Source organism: Culex quinquefasciatus, chromosome 3, assembly GCF_015732765.1.
Source record: "Culex quinquefasciatus strain JHB chromosome 3, VPISU_Cqui_1.0_pri_paternal, whole genome shotgun sequence".
Lineage (NCBI taxonomy): Eukaryota > Metazoa > Arthropoda > Insecta > Diptera > Culicidae > Culex > Culex quinquefasciatus.
This window is the reverse complement of record NC_051863.1, coordinates 155,116,315-155,136,838: the sequence shown is the minus strand read 5'-3', so window position 1 is coordinate 155,136,838 and position 20,524 is coordinate 155,116,315. Positions and strand designations below refer to the sequence as shown.

General features: G+C 37.6%; 1 protein-coding gene across 1 annotated transcript in view; it reads right to left on the bottom strand.

The window, feature by feature from the left end:
* Positions 1-3,025: 3,025 nt before the first annotated feature.
* LOC6045477 overlaps positions 3,026-20,524 on the bottom strand; it is a 29,419-nt gene continuing 11,920 nt past the window's right edge. The window contains exons 4-8 of the mRNA XM_038266234.1: positions 16,821-17,479; positions 16,104-16,406; positions 15,226-15,510; positions 3,377-3,468; positions 3,026-3,304 (exon numbers count right to left, since the gene is read on the bottom strand). Coding sequence (XP_038122162.1) covers positions 3,026-3,304; positions 3,377-3,468; positions 15,226-15,510; positions 16,104-16,406; positions 16,821-17,479 — 1,618 coding nt within the window. The remainder of the gene's footprint in view (positions 3,305-3,376; positions 3,469-15,225; positions 15,511-16,103; positions 16,407-16,820; positions 17,480-20,524) is intronic.

Sequence of the window (20,524 nt, the reverse complement as noted above, 5' to 3'; positions counted from 1 at the left end):
TGGTTGTCCTTCTCCGTTGCTGAACAGGACCGTAATATCCTATCAATACAACCGACCATACGCTTGAACGATCTAATGGTGTTTCCCTTATCAACAGCATGTATGAATGCGTTGAAAAGATAAAACATCAAGATCATTAAAACTAGATCTGAAGCAAATAGGTAACAGTCATTGGCCACCAACGGCGCCCGCCATGTCAGTTTGTAGATCTCGGGGGATTGGGACGGGAATGTTAGTTAGCACAGGTTGCTACCAAGGACGGGTTCTATACGATATCCACACCCCCACGTGTGCCGGAAAACTACTTCTACTTGGGATTTTGTTAATGGGTAAGGGTAATGGCCAGGATTCAACATAGAGGATGATGATGCGACCCAATAATCAATAAATTTTGTTTAATGGTGTGATGTATTATGCATTCTCAAGGCAAACAGTCGAAGGATGCGGATGAGATTATTCCCGGTTATTTGGTGTTGAGTTTAGCATAAATGATTCAATCTTAGACAGCCGGCTGTGGAAAGATAAAACCGAATAAAATGCGAAAACGCGAAACCACCCGGACCGAAAAACACACACAATCGGAAACGGCAACGAAAATCCGGCGTGATGACCGCGACGCGCACCGTTCAAATCCTCCAAAGCAACTGTCAAACATTCGCGAAATCACCCGGTCGAAATACACACAATCGGGGGGGAAACAAAGACGGAAACGGCAACGAAAATCCGGCGTGTTGACTGCGACGCGCACCGTTCAAATCCTCCAAAGCAACTGTCAAACATTCGCGAAATCACCCGGTCGAAATACACACAATCGGGGGGGAAACAAAGACGGAAACGGCAACGAAAATCCGGCGTGTTGACTGCGACGCGCACCGTTCAAATCCTCCAAAGCAACTGTCAAACATTCGCGAAATCACCCGGTCGAAATACACACAATCGGGGGGGAAACAAAGACGGAAACGGCAACGAAAATCCGGCGTGTTGACCACGACGCGCACCGTTCAAATCCTCCAAAGCAACTGTCAAACATTCGCGAAATCACCCGGTCGAAATACACACAATCGGGGGGGAAACAAAGACGGAAACGGCAACGAAAATCCGGCGTGTTGACTGCGACGCGCACCGTTCAAATCCTCCAAAGCAACTGTCAAACATTCGCGAAATCACCTGGGTCGAAATACACACAATCGGGGGGGAAACAAAGACAGAAACGGCAACGAAAATCCGGCTTGTTGACTGCGACGCGCACCGTTCAAATCCTCCAAAGCAACTGTCAAACATTCGCGAAATCACCCGGTCGAAATACACACAATCGGGGGGGAAACAAAGACGGAAACGGCAACGAAAATCCGGCGTGTTCTGTTGAATAAAACAATATTAAAGAAAATACAAACTACTAAAATTGATGTCAAATTATAGGAACAACATAAAATTAAACCAAATGAAATATTTATAAAGGCTTTTATATTTTTTTTAATACTTTTTATTTGGTTCAAAATTTGTAGGGTCCTTCCCTCTGACCAAAGAAGCCATTTTCTCTCATTTGAACACCAAAATAAGTCTTTATATAATTCTAACTTTTGGCCATACAATGGTACGTCAATATTGGAGAATCTATGACATTTGAAGGAATTTTTTGATTGATTTGATGTCTTCGGCAAAGTTGTGGCGTAGTAGGTATTGATAAGGAATATTCAGAAAAAAATAGGTACACGGATTTTTTGCCAATTTCTAAATTAACTTTTTTTTATAAATATTCAATTTCCCAAAATCCGTATTTTTTTAATTTTTGAAATTGTTTGGTATGTTATAGGAGACAACAAACTGCAACCTCTGAGCCGTAAAGAATGGACAACATTTTCTTCCGCCAAGTTATGATTTTTTTTTAATTGTGTTTAGGCCGTTGAAAATATTTTTCAAAGTTTATGTCCGCCCCCTCCCCCTTCAAAGTTGGCCTGAATAATCAGGGGCAAAAAAAATATTTTTTCGAAAAACTTCAAAATTTTAATGAAAATTAAAGTTTAATCAACTGAAAACCAGTTAAAACGCATTTTCCCGCGTTTATAATCATATTTAGCATGTTTGAACTCCTTTGAAAACATTTTAAATTTTCATGAAATACCAATGTACAGTCCCACGAAAAAAAAAAAATTGCGAAAAAAAAAATCCGTCAATACTTCGATACTTTCAAAAATAATGATTGGAAAGCAACTGTACGCCTGTAAAATGCATTTTAAAACACTTTTTCATCCAAATGTTAAAACCTAGGCTTGTAATATCGATTTTTTTTTCAAAATGTTTCGAAAATTTTGGGATAACGGCAACATTTCAACTGGGCGTAAAATTGAAATTGAATGATTGTTGATGTTTTACTTTTTGAACATTTTGGACATTTTTTTATATTTTGTTCAACATCAGTGATGCCTTCCTTATGAAAATGTGTTTGCAAGCCACGAGAAAGTGAAAATATTGACAACCGGAAGACATTTTTAAAGCAAAAATATGTCCAAGAGACCGTCGAGGAACAGATGCTTCAAGCAAGCGAGAATATTGAGGAATGAAGAAAATCAAAGTAGTTTGAAGGGACTGAAGAATTCAGCGATAGTTGGAGCAATATTGAGATCGAGATGATCGACAACTAGAGAGTCGAATTGTATCAAAAAATGGTGAATATGATTTTTACGCCATTTTTGGATCACTCTATTTCGGATATTGCCATCCTATCCTATTCGACAAACATAACACGGATCTTATTATTCTGGCCAAATACCGAGTGAAACCAAATTTGATTATTTTCTGGATCGTGCTAGTTTAATGTGTAATCGCTGTATAACTTTTTTCCCTCAAATCAAATCGTTATGCCTGCTTCTGAAAAAATATTCACTGCATCAGTTCCCATATGAATTTATATGTTTTGAACCATTAATCCTTATAAACAGGTCTCACAGCAATAAAATATTGATGTCTTTAGATTGTGTGACCATTGAAAACATCAAACAACATTCATTTCATCAATTTATTTACCTCAAATCAAAAAATACTTTGGCCCCACAAAATTATCACAGGTAGGAAAATCCCCAGGAATGTCAAACTCTTCTTCAATGGCCGGTCTTCCCGCCCTCCCGTGCACCACCAGCAGCACATCCAGCCCCCGGGACCAGCCGTGTTCCGCTCCGAGATCCCTCAGCAGCCACAGTCCAGCGTGGGTGGCAACAAATCTCAGCACCACCAGCGACCGTCGCCCGATGCGGACTGTGTCCCTTCGCACCGGACGGTCAAAGTTCCGCCGAAGCAATTGGTCCAACTGCAAATAAATAAGGATTCCAATGGCGGGTGGGATCTTAATTGGATCGAAGCCAAACTGGGCAAGGCTCACCTGCTGATGCTGCCAACCCTCATCAAAACGGGCCGCTCCAACGAGGTAGAACGAGAGGCCGTGAAGGTGATACGAGTGGTCCGAGTCTGGATCTGGGCGGAAGAAAAAGGATTTAGATTGCCATGGAGAGATATGTAACAGAAAATTGTTGGAAATGAAAATCAAAAAATCTGTGTTAAAAAAAAACTTTATTTCTTCCAGTGTAAAATAAAACATCGTCTTACACAGAAAATGTTGTGTACCCGGGGTCGCGAACCAAACGAGCAGCCACAAAGTCGCAAGAATAAACTAGATTTTTAACTTAACAAATAGAGCACGTTTATTTTGTAACAGCGACTAGTAGTAATGGTATGCAGAAACACATCTATCGACCTGGGTGTTACCAAAGAGCACAACGAGTCACGAAATTGTTGGAACGGCTGGTGGTTCTGTGGGAACCCAACAGAAAACAAATAATTTTTGAAGGTTAAAAATTTTGTTGGTTGCATATTACCTCTTTTGCCTTCCTCATCTTACTGGCTATGAAATCACTCGAAAATTGAACTTCTTAATTTGACATCCTAGACCCACCTTCACGTATACATATCGACTCAGAATCAGTTATTAACACTTAAGTGTAATTTATACACTTTTTGGAGGCCGGATCTCAGATATTTTGACGATAACTTTGTCCGGATCTAGCATGCGTTGGATGGGTAATCAAAAGATCTTTCCAACGAGTCCAAAACATTGAAGAGCTGACAACCCTATTTAAAGAAATGTGTGATAAAGCTTAATGTGTTAAACTTGTTAAAGGGGAATGATGGTATTTTTACTAAATGTATTCAATATATGAATGTGAGGAAGGCATCAACCGCATTACGATGAGTATTTAATTTTACCTAAAAGATGTGTATGTGTATGTGTAAGGCTACCAACTGTACGGATTTTTTCCTTACCGTACGGATTTTCGACCTTCTCCGCGGATTTTTAACAGGCCGGAATTTTTGTACGGAATTTTTGGCATAATACGGATTTGTACGGAATTTTAACAACTTTTTAAAAATTTCATTGCTTTTTTGATTGGGCCAAAGCTTTCTCTAATTAGATATTTTTATTTAACTGTCAGTTTGATTTTAAAGGGATAACTTGCATAATTTTCCGGGTTTTCCTCAGTTCAAACTTGATTGTTAATGATTGTTCTTTTCAAAATCCTTACAAAACATATTTATTATATTAAAGATCAAATTTTGGCTTGTGAAAACCTTGTGTTGTGCTTGTATTTATAGGACCTCTAGAAATGTTTTCGTGAAAACACTAACAACGATATTATTCGTAAAAGCAAACTTGACATTTCGTTAACTTTTAAACGTTTAACAAAAATATTTTTAATTCCCAAATTTCAAACTTATCTAAATAATTCCTTGACAGTTTTTGTTATACCATGGTGTCATATCGGTAAAGTATACGGATTTTGGCTCAGCAAGAGTTGGTAGCCTTATGTATGTGTAATGAAAATTCACTTACTGGTGTAATACAGTCGACTTTCTGGCTGTCGATCTTTTCGATATTAATGTTGCTCCAGCTGTCAATAAATTTGTCAGTCTCTTCAAGAAGCATGCTTTGATTTTTTGTACTATAATTTGTTAACTCCCTCTCTTGACGGTCCCTTCAATATTGACAACGAGAGAGTCCACTGTATTACACATTTTTGACACAAAATCTGTCACCATTACCTGATGATTGATGATGACCCACGGTAGCGCTCGAAAGACCCGGGCCCCCCTAACCACAAGCCATACAAAGAGTGGAATAGGGACAACCCTCAGTGCTCTCGAGACCCCTGGAAGAGGACGCACAGGTTCGAACACGGAACCGGTTGTTGCGTTTGAAACGGAATTTGTATACGATTCTAATTAGATTCCGTTTCAGAATTCGGATTGAGTTAACTGGGTGGTTGCCCAGGGTTGCCAGGTTGCCAGATAAATCTTAAAGAAAATATAAATTCGACATTTTTAGGTAATAACATCAGTTAAACTATCTGAATTTTACAAATTATTGAATTAATTCATATCTTTCCTCCCCTTCACCATGCAGAATTGTTATATTTTCGTCTGCCAGATTTTCCCAGATTTTTATTCGATACTTTGCCAGATTTTTCATATTTTGACCTGGTTACCCTGTGGTTGCCAGAAGAGCTGCTTCAGGTTACTACAGTGGACTCTCTCGTTGTCGATATTGAAGGGACCGTCGAGGGCGGGAGTTATCAAATTATAGAATTAAAAATCGAAGCAATCTATTTGAAGGGACAGAAAAAAATATTGACAGCTGGAGCAATATTGATATCGAGAAGATCGACAGCCAGAGAGCCCACTTGAATCGCGCTTCTTGATAGTGTTGATCCCATCCGGGACGGTTCCAACTTAAGGCTAGTATGCAGAACGGAAGGAAAGGGGTCAAGAAACAGCTTAACGAACAGCAGAACAAAGGGGAGCGATTTCTTGGGCCTTTCTTCATCCTCTCTGACTTGCTTGCGCTGCTGCTGCTGCCCATTTGATTTTTTTTTTCTTGACCGGTTCCTTCCGGAGTGCGTATACCGCTTTAACCGTCAATCCATGGTTGCTTGCGAATAAAATAAGTTAAAAATCAGTTAAAACATCATGCAAAAAGTCAAAAGCCACGTTTCGCAACTTTCTACGTATTAATCTCCGATGAATATGAATTTGCTCCAGCCTCGCCATGTGTTTGTTTCTCATAAAATAAGCAGACACTTTTATTATATCAATTAGATGCTTTTTTTTAGACACTTTATTGTTACTTGCTAGTAGTAGCTTTAAACTTAATTTTCAAACTAATATCGCATATCTATCAACAAATTGAACTAATTGTACATTGCTTATCTGTAAAATACAACATTAATCAAATGGATATTTTTAACAAAATTTTACAAACTTTATTTGAAAAAGCTTTGAAAATAGTCCATTGTAGTTTTATGTTTTTCTGTAGAGTTGGCTACTTGTTTCTCAAGGCCCTCCCATTTTTGCGATACTAGTTTTTTCCTAGATTCACTCAAACTCTCGTAATTGCAGGTATTGTCTTCTCCTTCAATTAGTTTATCTCGCTTCAAGTGTTCAACGCAAAGGATCATCTCGTAGCTGCCCTGGTTGTTCTTTCGTGCCGTACGGCCTTTAATCTGCGTTTCCTCCTTGATGTCAAGCGAAAAAAATGTTTGTATGACGTGTACCCCACCGTTTTTCTCGACCGTCACACTGGACTTGTAGTCCACTCCTCTGCCCATTTCCTTTGTAGCTATTGTCACCGTTTTGGGTATTCCTGCATTATCAACAAAACGCTTTTTATCTGAATCGCTTGTATTGACCGTCAACACGTTGTACCTCTCCAAATGACCAGAGTACTTGTTAAGAATTTGTTTAATATGACTATCGGTTGCAAAAAACACCAGCACCGAACGTCGCGCAACAACCTGCTCATTTATTTGACTGTATATTTTCTCGATCCACTCCTGCTCCAAACTTAAACATTTCACGTCGTTCATAGAATCAAACTTAAGATTTGAACGACCAAAGAATGATGGAAAGCTAGACATCTGACAAATGTTGTAGCTGGTTTTTAGAACGGACTTTTCATGATCGTTCAACGAGGTTAGAGTTCCACTTAGTCCTAAGATAAGAGGGTATTCCTCTGGTAATTTTGCGTAGGCTATTTTGCCAGATTCAATTTTCAAATAACCATAAATGGTTGATGATTTAGAATCAAAGTTTTCTCGTTTTAAACGGAAGTAGTGGAATACGTTGTAATAACCATAGATAGAATAATCACAAAACACTCCATTAAGCTTTCTTACAAGTATAGCGCCATCATTTCTTAACTTAAACTTATCCTTCAAGTCAATTTTGCCAGTTATTACATTGATAGCAGTATCAATCATTGTACGTAGATGCTCTTGAAAAAGTGATTTGTTTGTATATTCTTTTGGTTTGACATCGTCGTTTAACAAAATATAACTACCCGGTTTGGTATAAAACTCATTGAACTCAATCATGTTTTGATTCTGCCCAAACATTTCGTCATCAACATACTTCTTAATTTTTTTCTCAACGTTTTCATTAATATGATCTCCTGCTTGGACAATTTCCCAAATTTTTTCCTGAATATTAGGCAAACCAGGAACTTTGATTTTTGTGCAAGCCCCATAATAATTCCCATAAAATTCATCAGTGAAAAACACGTCAACTTCATCAATTAGCAAAACAATTGATCCAACATCTTGTTTAGAAATTTTGCCATCTTGTGTTGTATTATGGTGCAGGATGCGGTTATTTACAAGGTCTCGCAGTCCGAATGCGTTTCCATCAACTGTGGAAGTCAGCAATTCATTTGCCATATCTTCGAATGTGCCATAGTTGATTTTATCATAGATTTCCAATATTTTAAACATATCGGCAAAATCTTGATGATCCCTCATTGCAAGATATTTGCTATAACAAAGCATACGAACACGTTTTCCGGTTAAGGCCAACAATGCTGACAGCAGTCCTAAAACTAGGGATTTTCCTTGACCAGTCAGAACTTGTGCCAAATGGCTGTGCTTGTCACCATCGATACCTAGTAGTAGAAAAACGCACACGACTTGGATGCAATGAGGTTTAAGTGTTTTACCCGAACTTGCAATGTCCTGCGATTCTCTGACGGACCACATGGCTCCAAGTCCAGCCAGTATTTCTGGAATATGATCTTGGGAATTGTTTGTTCTAAAGAAAAACCAGCTTTTTGAATTTGCTGACGCAACTTGGGCTAGAACATCTTTAACAATTATTTTAATTTTGGTTTTCCATTGCTCCTTTGCAGTTTTTTGAATGTATTCAGTAAATTTCTTTTGGTATTTGTCGTAACACTTTTTCAATATTCCAAGCTGATTCTCGATGTTGATGGATAACTTGTTCAATTCTTTGTATAGTTCCAGTGCTTTGTCGATATCAATTTCGTCCTGCTTTCTTAGGTACCAGTATGATTCACCTATTGTTTCAATTCGCCTTTTGAAGTCTTCGCAGTTTGAACTGTTCTCCAGAGAGTGCATGAACGGTTGTACACTTTCCGTCTTGAAGATTTCAAAGTCCTCATAGTCAGGTTGCTCTTTCAAGTACATTAATGACTTTCGAATGGCCGAAAGAAGTTCACCCGATGCACTTAAGATTTCCTCACCAGTCCAGTTCTGATCCCTTCGTGCCAATAGGGTTTCCACAACTGTTAGAAGTTCCTGGATAATATCTATGACATAGTGTCTCGGCAGATGATCCTTTGCCGGTAAATCATTCATAAAACTTTGTGGTTGAGTAACTTTATATGTATGCTTTGACTTGTTTACTGGTGAAATGTTTTTCTGTATGAAAAACTTCTCAAATTTAACGATCCACTCAAAATTCACTCCATCCAAATCACTCAAAAAATCGTTGAAAGCTCTTAAGCAATCGATTAGAATATTAGTTGGAGCATCAAGCTGTAGAATATTCAAAAATATTCCCGTTAAACGACTTCTTATTACCTCCAGCTTGTTTTGGAATGGCTTATGGGGAAATTTACTTGAAAACGTTGAAATTACAGACTCTCTTAACTTCCAGTATTCGTCGTATATATCAACAAGATCTTTAAAATTAGCAAAATTACAATCACGTACGGCGCGGTTTATTGTTGCCATTTGTTGAACCAATATATCACGATCGTTACCCTCAATGTCGTTCTCCGATAGATAAACGCTCGTTTGAACGATGAATGTTGCTATGCTGTGCATAATGACCCGTAGCGACTCATGATTGGACGAGCCTTTAGCGAAAGATGAAAACCCTTCAAGCAAAGGATCAAAGGTTGACTGTAATTGTTTGCTTGTCGGAATCAAACCATCGATAGCATCGTCCAGTATACAGACCCAAATTGAGCTATCCGAATTTATTTGATGATTTTTGAAAACTTTGAACTTGTACGGAAACATGTTTTGGCTTGTGTAAGAACCCGGCGCATAGTGTAATATTAGTTTAAAAATGAAACTATATTGTTTAGCCAAGCTTTTGTGTAACGGACAAGTTTTTTTCCACATAATATTTTGTGTAAGCAACACCCAACTGCCTCTAACAAGAGTTGGATGCAATTTTTCCACATTGTTTGATGTAGTCTTACTATCAATTTCCTCTATCAAACTCTTAAAGCTTTTACATAAAAAATAACACAGCATGTTCGTTAATGGAGTCAACGATTTTGGTGAAGTACAGGTTTGAAGCATTTGTACCTTTTCGAAAAAACGGGACCATGTCCAATAAACAAACTCTTTTAACTTGGTTTCTTGCATTAACTCACAAAATTTTGAAAAGAACTCCATATCATTTTCGCCTACGCAGAGTAGCGAAACTGTTGGAAGTTTATGAAAAAAGTTTATATCATCCCTGACGATATCGCGTGGACAGACTCGCATAAGTGCGCTCTGATGATTTTTAACGGCAGTTTCAAAAATCACTTTTACGTCCTCTTTTAAACTCTTCATTTGTTTAGGTTGAGGAGATAGGAATTGTACATATTCATTTGGTGACCGAGTATACTCTTTATTAGCCAAGCATTTTGCAGCTTCTCGTAGCTCTTCTGATAAATTTGAATTCATTGCAATGCTTTGGGCAGTTATCTCTTTTTGAACGAGGAGTTGGAAAATATCATTTGCACTGTTCATATTTCTGGCAGTATCAGAGGATCTTAATGTTAAAACTTGTTTCAAACTTGTATAGGCAGTATCATACTCTTTATGTTTGAAGTCAAAAATTACTTCGATTAGTTTGATGTTTCTTAATAAATCTTTTCTGACTATGTCATGAGATTTGGAAAAGTCAACATTTTGCCATTTCACATCAATTCTGGCTAAATATCCATTATCGTCAAGTATACATAAGAACTTTGTATTATCATTCCTTACGAAAATTTTACTATTACTAGAACCAGGAAGTACTAGTTGAAAAGAGTGAAGTTTCGTGAGTCTATTTCCTTTTTCCCAAACTCCACTTATAAATTCAGCACAATCTATGTTGTATCTTATACTTAAGAGTGATTCGTATTGTGTTGACATGTCCTTCAACCTATTTGGTTCTGGTTCAGACTGCGTCGACGCATCCTTTGTTATGATGCAATCCACGGGAAGCGACTCTTGATATGAAGATTGAAACTGCATTGAGTCATCATTTAGCTGATCTTGCTTCGCTGGCTGTGCCTTTTTTGAGTTTGATTTGATGCACCTTGCTTTCATAACTACTTTAGACGGTTTAAACGAATTCCTTTTATTTTGCACAATCTTTCGTCGCCTAACGCGGTCCTTATTTGCCTCAAACTGATTAGAGACGCGTTCATTGTTGCTCGATGTTGGATGAACGATAGCATACTGTTTACTGGAATATTGTCCTTGTATGTTTATGTTACTTCTTGACTGTTCTTTAACTCCAAAACACACTTTTTCTTGTTCAGATGATTTTGGTTTAAGATGATGGTTGCCATATCCATTGTCGTTGAACACAGGAACTTCACTTTGACTGTGATATGATTGTCCTTGTTGATTATTTGGTTGTACCTGCGTGTTTAAGTAGGTCCTAACATGATCACTATTTTCAGCGTGGATGGATTCTTTTTGAGATGATCTTGCTCCAAGATGATGGTTGCCGTATCCATTGTCGTTGAACACAGGAACTTCACTTTGGCTGTGATATGATTGTCCTTGTTGATTATTTGGTTGTACCTGCGTGTTTAAGTATGTCCTAACATGATCACTATTTCCAGCGTAGATGGATTCTTGCTCAGACGATCTTGCTCCAAGATGATGGTTGCCATATCCATTGTCGTTGAACACAGGAACTTCACTTTGACTGTGATATGATTGTCCTTGTTGATTATTTGGTAGTACTTGCGTGTTTAAGTAGGTCCTAACATGATCACTATTTCCAGCGTAGATGGATTCTTGCTCAGACGATCTTGCTCCAAGATGATGGTTGCCATATCCATTGTCGTTGAACACAGGAACTTCACTTTGACTGTGATATGATTGTCCTTGTTGATTATTTGGTAGTACTTGCGTGTTTAAGTAGGTCCTAACATGATCACTATTTCCAGCGTAGATGGATTCTTGCTCAGACGATCTTGCTCCAAGATGATGGTTGCCATATCCATTGTCGTTAAACACAGGAACTTCACTCTGCATGTAGTTTGATTGTTGTTCTGTTGTACTTGTACCACGTTGATTGTACCCAAAACCATTGTTGTTGAAATTATGAATTTCACTTTGCGCGTGATATGATTGACTTTGTGGTTCACCTTGTAGTTTATTTGATTGCCCTTGCAGTGTGTTTGAGTGAATCTTCGTGTGATCTCTGTCTTCAGCATATATGGATTCTTGTTCATGAGACCTTCCTCTATGTTGATTGTACCCAGATCCATTGTTGTTTACTATTGGAACTTCACTACAATTGCCTTGTGATTTTTTTGGGATTTCACTGTTTTTTGATTTTAGTTTTCCGTCATTTGCTCTGCTATCTTCTCTGGGCTGGCTTACAGCACTATTCTGAAGATCTTTAAAAATCAAAGAATAATGCATATTCAATCTGGTTTAATGTTATTCATAAATTCAATTTAAAAACTGCAAGGATCTAAGCTAACGGCAAGTTAACTAGCAACTGGTATCGAATTCAATTTGAAACTCTTTATAAGCATAGTGTTGTGCAAAGTTGGATGATTTCCATAGAAAGATACGGCTTATCACTTTGCAGTGTTGATAACAGTTCCTAGAATTAATTTGCTGAATTCGGGTACGAATCCGTTTCTGTGTAAATCAAGATCTATTGAGGGGTGATAAAAAAAAGTACTGCTGCTACTACCGTAATAATGCTTAGTGAAGTAAACGACATATTATGATATAAGTATTTTTGAGCGTACGTTTGCGCAGTATGAGCTTCAGCGGTGCACGGAATTACGCCGTCAGTGAAATGCTGACTTATTATACTGTGATATAGTTTTATGCTTTTACTAAACCTATCCTCTTTCCTTTGTAATTAATGCAGTTTTTTGTGAACTTTTTCTGTTGGACCAAAACCATTAGCCCTTAATTTCTTTCAATTGATAAAGGAATTAAACAGTGGATTAAAGGTGCCCCATAACACTACATTGTTACCAATATTACAAAACTGTATGATGAATTATGCAAAAAAATATTTTTGAGTTTCTAAGGAAGCTGTCAAATCATTTTTATTGAAAAACAACAGTTAGGTCACTGAGTAGGGGAGAGTGGGGAGACTTGATCCCCGGGGAGACTTGATCCCCGGGGAGACTTGATCCCAAGCCTGTATCTCGTTAGCATGTGGGTAAAACAATTAGCTTTGTTCTAGAAAGTTGTGCGAAATTGACTAAAACTCTTTGTAGAAAACAAAGAAAAAATTAAAAAAATGTTTAGATTGAGTAACACACATTTTCTAAGAAGTGCTGCAAAAAACTTCCAAGAGATCTTTTTTCTTTGTTTTGATAAGTATAGAAAACACTCAAAAATTATTCAAAAAAATATTTTTTATACATGAATTGTTTGATAAACATATCAACTCCAAAACCCTTACGCAGGTTGGTGAGGTCCAAACGACGTCCCATTAGCGTGTCCCAAAAAACACGAAGTCGAGGAATTCAATGTGCTCAGTTCTCAAATGATAGAAAATCATGTTAGAAACAACTCTCTCATACATGAAAACTTTCGGAAAAATCGTTTTCCACGTTCCCTGGGCATTTTTTTGAAAAAAAGTCAGTTTTTTCGACAATTTCACAAAATCTGCTTAGAAAAAATGGAAAATTATGAAATTTCAATTATCCTATGCCATTAAATGATGGTCTGTGGTCCAAGAAACATGTTAATGTATCGATTTGGCCTTTTAAACTCTTGTTTTCACTTTCCCGGTAGCTTTTATGTCGAAAAATATGAGTTTTTGCTTTACTTTTTTTCAATTTTTTCCCTCGGTATTGAACACAAAAATTTCCTCATATGTGAAAATACATGCATCTTGTAGAAAATTTTCCGCCAAAGATTTTCGTCAAAGCAACTTTGAAGTTTCATCAACTCTGAGCTGAGATATTCCAGTTTTTGTGAAGAAAGAATATTGAATATTTGAAAATGTTGAATTTAATCATCATTGGCATACAATATTAAGGAAAATTTAAGCCTAATTTGAAGTGCGGCTATATCGCATCTGTTTTGAAACATAATTGGCTCATCCTCTAATATTATGGCCACTTGGTGTTGCACAGAAAACGTGCATCGATTGGTTTAAATGCAAAATGCTCTAAATATGAGTTATTTACTAAAAGTAATTCATTGATTTAGCACGTAGTGTGCCATGAGAAAACAACACCAGGTGGTTATAATATTAAACAATGAGCCAATTATGTTTCAATACAGATGCGAGATAGCAACACTTCAAATTAGGCTTAAATTTTCCTTAATATTGTATGCCAATGATGATTAAATTCAACATTTTCAAATATTCAATATTCTTTCTTCACAAAAACTGGAATATCTCAGCTCAGAGTTGATGAAACTTCAAAGTTGCTTTGACGAAATCTGGCGGAAAATTAGAATGTATTTTCACATATGAGGAAATTTTTGTTCAATCGAGGAAAAAATTGAAAAGTAAAGCAAAAACTCATATTTTCGACATAGCTACCGAAAACAAGGGTTTAAAAGGCCAAATCGATACATTAACATGTTTCTTGGACCACAGACCATCATTTAATGGCATAGGCTATTTGAAATTTCATAATTTTCAATTTTTCTAAGCAGATGCAACTGAATTTCGAAAAAAAACTGACTTTCAAAAAAATGCCTAGAATGAGAGAGTTGTTTCTAACATGATTTTCTATCATTTGAGAACTGAGCACATTGAATTCCTCGACTTCGTGTTTTTTTGGGACACGCTAACGTCCCATACATATGCTCTGTTCGTGGACTCGCTGTTGAGTAACGTTTTTAGTCATACAGATAAACCTCTTTTTACGCGGTGGCGTTTCACTTTTTATTTCGTCAATTTATCTTAAACATTAAAATATTTTTGCAAGTTCTAAAAAGCTTTTTGTAGATCTGAACAAAAAGAGATATCGATAAATTAGAAAAAAATATACTATTTGAATATGTTCATTGGACCGGATGAATTCATGTTGTCACCAGACAGATAGCAACAATTAAACAATCATTAAAGCAGAAAAATTCCATAGAAATTCCGATGCAAATTTCAACCCGCTTGGGACAAGCTAGTTTTCAACAAAATGCGCTAATATTTTACATCAGAGTTCCTAAGGGCAACCCTACAAGGGGACCACTCCATGTCTGATTCCGAGAACTTTTGTGTTTGGATTAAACACCCTACTAGGCATTGTAGCAAAAGTACAATATTCGAGCCGATGTTTGAGAGAAATCTATTTTCTGGCCTCCGGTCCAAGTTTTTTTTCGGGATGGCTCCCCAGTACCTCAAGTTTGCGTTATTCAACTTCAATATTCAGATAGTTCTGTGTAACTTTTGGCAAAACGCATCACGCTAGTGTGACATGCTCGTTCAGTCTTATGGGACTATGGAACCTTGATAAACCTAAAGTAAAGATAACACTGTATCGCGCTGATTAATGAAAACGTGCAATTTTTCGATAAGAAACCATAATTAAAGACCCAAATTCAATTGTGTTACGGTAAGAAGGAGATAAAGTAATTTAATGATAGATTTAAAATTTATCGAAAAAAAATCATTGAGGTGTGAAATTCTTACTATTTTCAATAGGTCAAACAAGTACCAAAAAAAACTCACCTTCGTTAATTAGCACCAACTCCACCCGGTGGCCCGCTTCCACGTGCTCAACGTGGACACATTCGCACGACTCGTCCGGCGGCAACTGGTGACACTTTTTTGGCATCCACCGTCCGCCGCCAGTGTTGCCAGTGCCATTGCCACTGCAGGTATGAAGCTGGCCGTCTTCAACACCTGTCCTGCTGCCGGTCCGCCGAATCGCCGGGAGCAGCTTTCGCAACATCACCGCTGTGGGAAAGACGAAGCTGAATCCATTCACCGAGTACGAGATGTCTTGAAATAGCTCTAGAAACAGAAAACATGAACGAAGGAAAGGGGGGTGGGTTCACGGGAACAACAAGTACATCGCAGCAAAAAGTCCTGAATTTAGTTGGAGAACCCTGCACCACATGAAGGATTGACCCTCTCTAGGAAAGAAGGAAATTTAAGTTAAGTTCTTAACTTAAAAACGTAACACAAATCAAAGATTTTTCTGAACAGTCCTGCTTGTCCGAAGAGATTATCCACAAAACAATAACCAGAACCTAATTCCACGACAGCTGTTTTTCCTCTACCGGCTAATCATGTTTAATACCTCGAGCACCACAGTGTACAAAAAGACCCAAACTTAACTTTCGGACAGGATGGCTGTGGGTTGAAACAATTTCGCTAAAACAGACATGAAGCCATAGGTCATGGCCATCATATAATCCAGCGGGACCAGTTAGCTTAATGAAATGAAACTTTCACAGCTTTCATCATGAACTTGGGGATAAGGGACCAGATGTTGGGTAATTTTAGCAAGAAAATGCTTACCTCCACCCTATGTCAGTGTATCGTTAAATATAAAACCCTTTCGGCAAAGTTTCTTCCGTGAAACTTTCGCCAAACTCGCTTACCTCCAAGAATCTCTCGCTGAACGGTCCTCTTCGTCAGAACCAGTCTAATTTTCCTATCTACGTCGCGAAGTTCCGCCGGAAAATGGTCCCAACTCGTCCCTCGGTAAACCTCCTCACCATCTTCAAGCGGGCAAATTTGATTCGGCGAAATCTGGCCCGCTGGAGATGCAGCAACCACTGAAGATGGCACATCGCACATCAACCGGCCGGCGTTGAACCCTCGGGGACGTTGTTGGTCCAAGTCTGACTTGGTGGGGATTTTCTGTTCTTGCCAGTCGGGATGACTGCCAGCGACAGCGGGTGCTGAAAGAGAGAGAGAGTATTAAGTTTAAATTAATTTTAAACTCCACATCTCACAGGAGGGCAACTGCGTGACAGTGTGGTGGAAACTGTGAATTGTGGGAACGAGTCATGAGAAATTTTAGGAATCGTTGGAACTATTGTTAGCAGATTTTCAAGTTGAATTATTTAAGCAACTTGCTTTTGCCCAATTATTGTGATTCTACTGTCATACAGAATTAATCAAAATCATCATAGCACAACAAGTGACACCAACATCTTCCTGAAAATGTCACCCCAATCATGCACTCAAATGTCATAGTTTACACGATAAACGAGATTCCTTCACCATGTCCCAAACCACGCCAACCACGCACAAAACCCGCGGAGTGGGGGGATCAAAACATAAGCAAAACAAGCGACTCTCCCCAAACTCACCTCGGGCGCCATCATCCGGTTCCTCGATCAAAATCTGCGTCCCAGCTGCTTCAGTTCCCACGTACTTCAGCTTAAATCTCGAGCTTGACGAAGCAAATCTAAGATGCTCCTGTTCACAGCTGCCATTATTGCCGGCAACACTGACGAGGCGAATTTCGTACTCTTGGTCACCACCGATGGCGTCCTTCCCCAAACTCGTTTCCAAAATCAAGTCAATCCGGTCTCCATCGGAAAGCGCGACCCGCTCCACCGGAACCGGTTCCAGTAGATTACCATCCAAAGCGATTACGGTCAACCGATGTTGATCCACCTCCAGCCAGTATTGACAACCCTCCGGTAAAGTCTCAAAAGGACTAACGAAAGCCACCCGCAATCGATACCGAAGTCCGGGTTTGACCTGCTGCACAAACGACCTCCGGCCGTTGATGGACAACGCTCCGGAATCTGTTTCGGCGATGATCCAAACCAATTCTTGGCGGTGACAACTGCTCGTTACCGGGTGGATCCGTTGTTCGTGCTCGGAACGGACCACGAAGGCACCGACCAGGCCAAGACCGCGCTCTTCGGCGGAAAAGCCGTGATACAGGTGCGTTCCGACGTGGTCCGCTTGGAACTTGTACTGGAAGGTGGTGTAGCTGGCGATCGGGCACTGGGTTATCCTGTTGGAAGGATCACACAAATATTTGGTTTCAAAAAAGTTTGTATAACATGGACTTTGATTCTCAAATGATATTTACCTAAATATGAAAGAAACCCGTATTCAGTATTAGTATTAAATTAAAAAGAAGTCTAGCATCCCAAATAGTTAATTGATCGACAAATGCTCTATTAACAAAAAAATAATATGTTTAATAAAATAAAATGCAAACTAGAGTAAACAAACAAATAATTAATCATTAATCAGCACTTTCCAACATATAACCTTTTATTCGGTGTTAGAAAATTTCTAGAGTTGGTTGAAATTTTCTTCTAAAAAATCATCACAATATTTTAAAATAATAAATTTCATCGAAACTAAATCAAGATTTAGGTGAATAAACGAATTAAATTAATTAGGTAGTAAGATCTCGAAAATCTTGATGAGTTATTTTCCGTGAGTTAAAAGCGCAGATTTTTTTTTATTGAGAGTGAGATAAATAAAAACATTGTTTGTTTTCAGATTTTGTATTTCTATTAACTTTAATAATTCTCCGCCAACTCACACAGCAGTTGCCCCGACCCCTCTTCGATTTGCGTGAAACTTTGTCCTAAGGGGTAACATTTGTCCCTGATCACGAATCCGAGGTCCATTTTTCGATATCTCGTGACGGAGGGGCGGTACGACCCCTTCCATTTTTGACCATGCGAAAAAACTTTAGTAATTCTCCGCCAACTCACACAGCAGTTGCCCCGACCCCTCTTCGATTTGCGTGAAACTTTGTCCTAAGGGGTAACTTTTGTCCCTGATCACGAATCCGAGGTCCATTTTTCGATATCTCGTGACGGAGGGGCGGTACGACCCCTTCCATTTTTGACCATGCGAAAAAAGAGGTGTTTTTCAATAATTTGCAGCCTGAAACGGTGATGAGATAGAAATTTGGTGTCAAAGGGACTTTTATGTAAAATTAGACGCCCGATTTGATGGCGTACTCAGAATTCCGAAAATACGTATTTTTCATCGAAAAAAACACTAATAAAGTTTTAAAAATCCTCCCATTTTCCGTTACTCGACTGTAAAAAAATTTGGAACATGTCATTTTATGGGAAATTTAATGTACTTTTCGAATCTACATTGACCCAGAAAGGTCATTTTTTCATTTAGAACAAAAATTTTCATTTTAAAATTTCGTGTTTTTTCTAACTTTGCAGGGTTATTTTTTAGAGTGTAACAATGTTCTACAAAGTTGTACAGCAGACAATTACAAAAAATTCGATATACAGACATAAGGGGTTTGCTTATAAACATCACGAGTTATCGCGATTTTACGAAAAAAAGTTTTGAAAAAGTTGGTCGTCGCTGATCATGGCCGTTCATGGTCACCCGCGACAGACACGGACGATGAAACAAAGAGAAACGCAAAAAGTAACTTTTTCAAAACTTTTTTTCGTAAAATCGCGATAACTCGTGATGTTTATAAGCAAACCCCTTATGTCTATATATCGAAATTTTTGTAATTGTCTGCTGTATAACTTTGTAGAACATTGATACACTCTAAAAAATAACCCTGCAAAGTTAGAAAAAAACACGAAATTTTAAAATGAAAAATTTTGTTCTAAATGAAAAAATGACCCTTCTGGTCAATGTAATTCGAGCATAAATTTCCCATAAAATGACATGGTCGAGTAACGGAAAATGGAGGATTTAAAACTTTATTAGTGTTTTTCGATGAAAATACGTATTTTCGGAATTCTGAGTACGCTCGGGCGTCTAATTTAAAAGTCCCTTTGACACCAAATTCTATCTTATCACCGTTTCAGGCTGCCTCTTTCGCATGGTCAAAATGGAAAGTCATACCGCCCCTCCGTCACGAGATATCGAAAAATGGACCTCGGATTCGTGATCAGGGACAAAAGTTACCCCTTAGGACAAAGTTTCACGCAAATCGAAGAGGGGTCGGGGCAACTTTTCCCGATTTCGTGTGAGTTGGTAGAGAATTACCCTAAACTGAAAAAAATATATAGTTAAACCCTGTATCACAGCAAAGAAGAGCGTCCAATTTCCTGTCCCGTAAATTTCCCGGAAAATCGCGAAATTTAAGTGGAAGCATACATTTTCTTAACTTTTTGACTCAAATTTTTGAAAATGAGTTAGAAAAAATTATGAATCATTTGCAGATATTTGATTTATTTCAATTCAATTCTTTTGAAAATTTTATGTCAAAGTTATTTTAAGATGAGAATAGCTTTTTCCAGTTTAGAATGCTTAATATTATCGAAAATAAACCTTGACAAAAAGAATTGTTGGACATAAACATAAACTATAACATATTTGGAATGCTTCCAAAAAAAATTTGTGTTATGTCATTAAAAAAAGTAAGAACCCTTTCCCACAAACAGCAAAATCGAGATTTTTTGCTTGTTGATTTAGCATGACCAAATTGGATAAAAATTGAAAATGGAATAATTATTTCATGTACTTTAATAGTTTCGACAAATTACAGTATTAAGTAAAAAAATTATGGAGCAATGTTGCTTATACCATGAGCATTATAAAGTTTAATATAAGTAACAGGAAATTGCATTCAAATCAACATTTTGTGCTATGAAAATACTTTTAACTATTTATTCTTTATTAAGCTAAAAATCATACTGAACCATACATGAAAGAAAAAAATCATTAAAAAACTATTTCGTATCAAAAACTCGCTTCAATTGTTTAAAAACTTTGAGTTGTAATTTAATAAAACAAGTGTTTCGAGTTTAAAAGCACAACAAGTTATATTTCCAATGAAAACGTTTTATGCTTGGCTTAATTTTTATTTATTTTTTTCAAAAGCTGATACTAAACTTGTTCTTAAAAAGGTATCAGTCATGAAAAACATTCTGTCTGTATGATTTTCATATTATTTATTCATTAAGCTTGGACTCATTATACCCACCTGCCAGGCACAAAAATAGCATTTATCATCAACAAAAATGATAATCTATTTTAATTTATAATTTATGGTACAATTCGAAGAACAGATCAAAAATTAAAATAAAATAATATTCGGCTTGGTTTGATT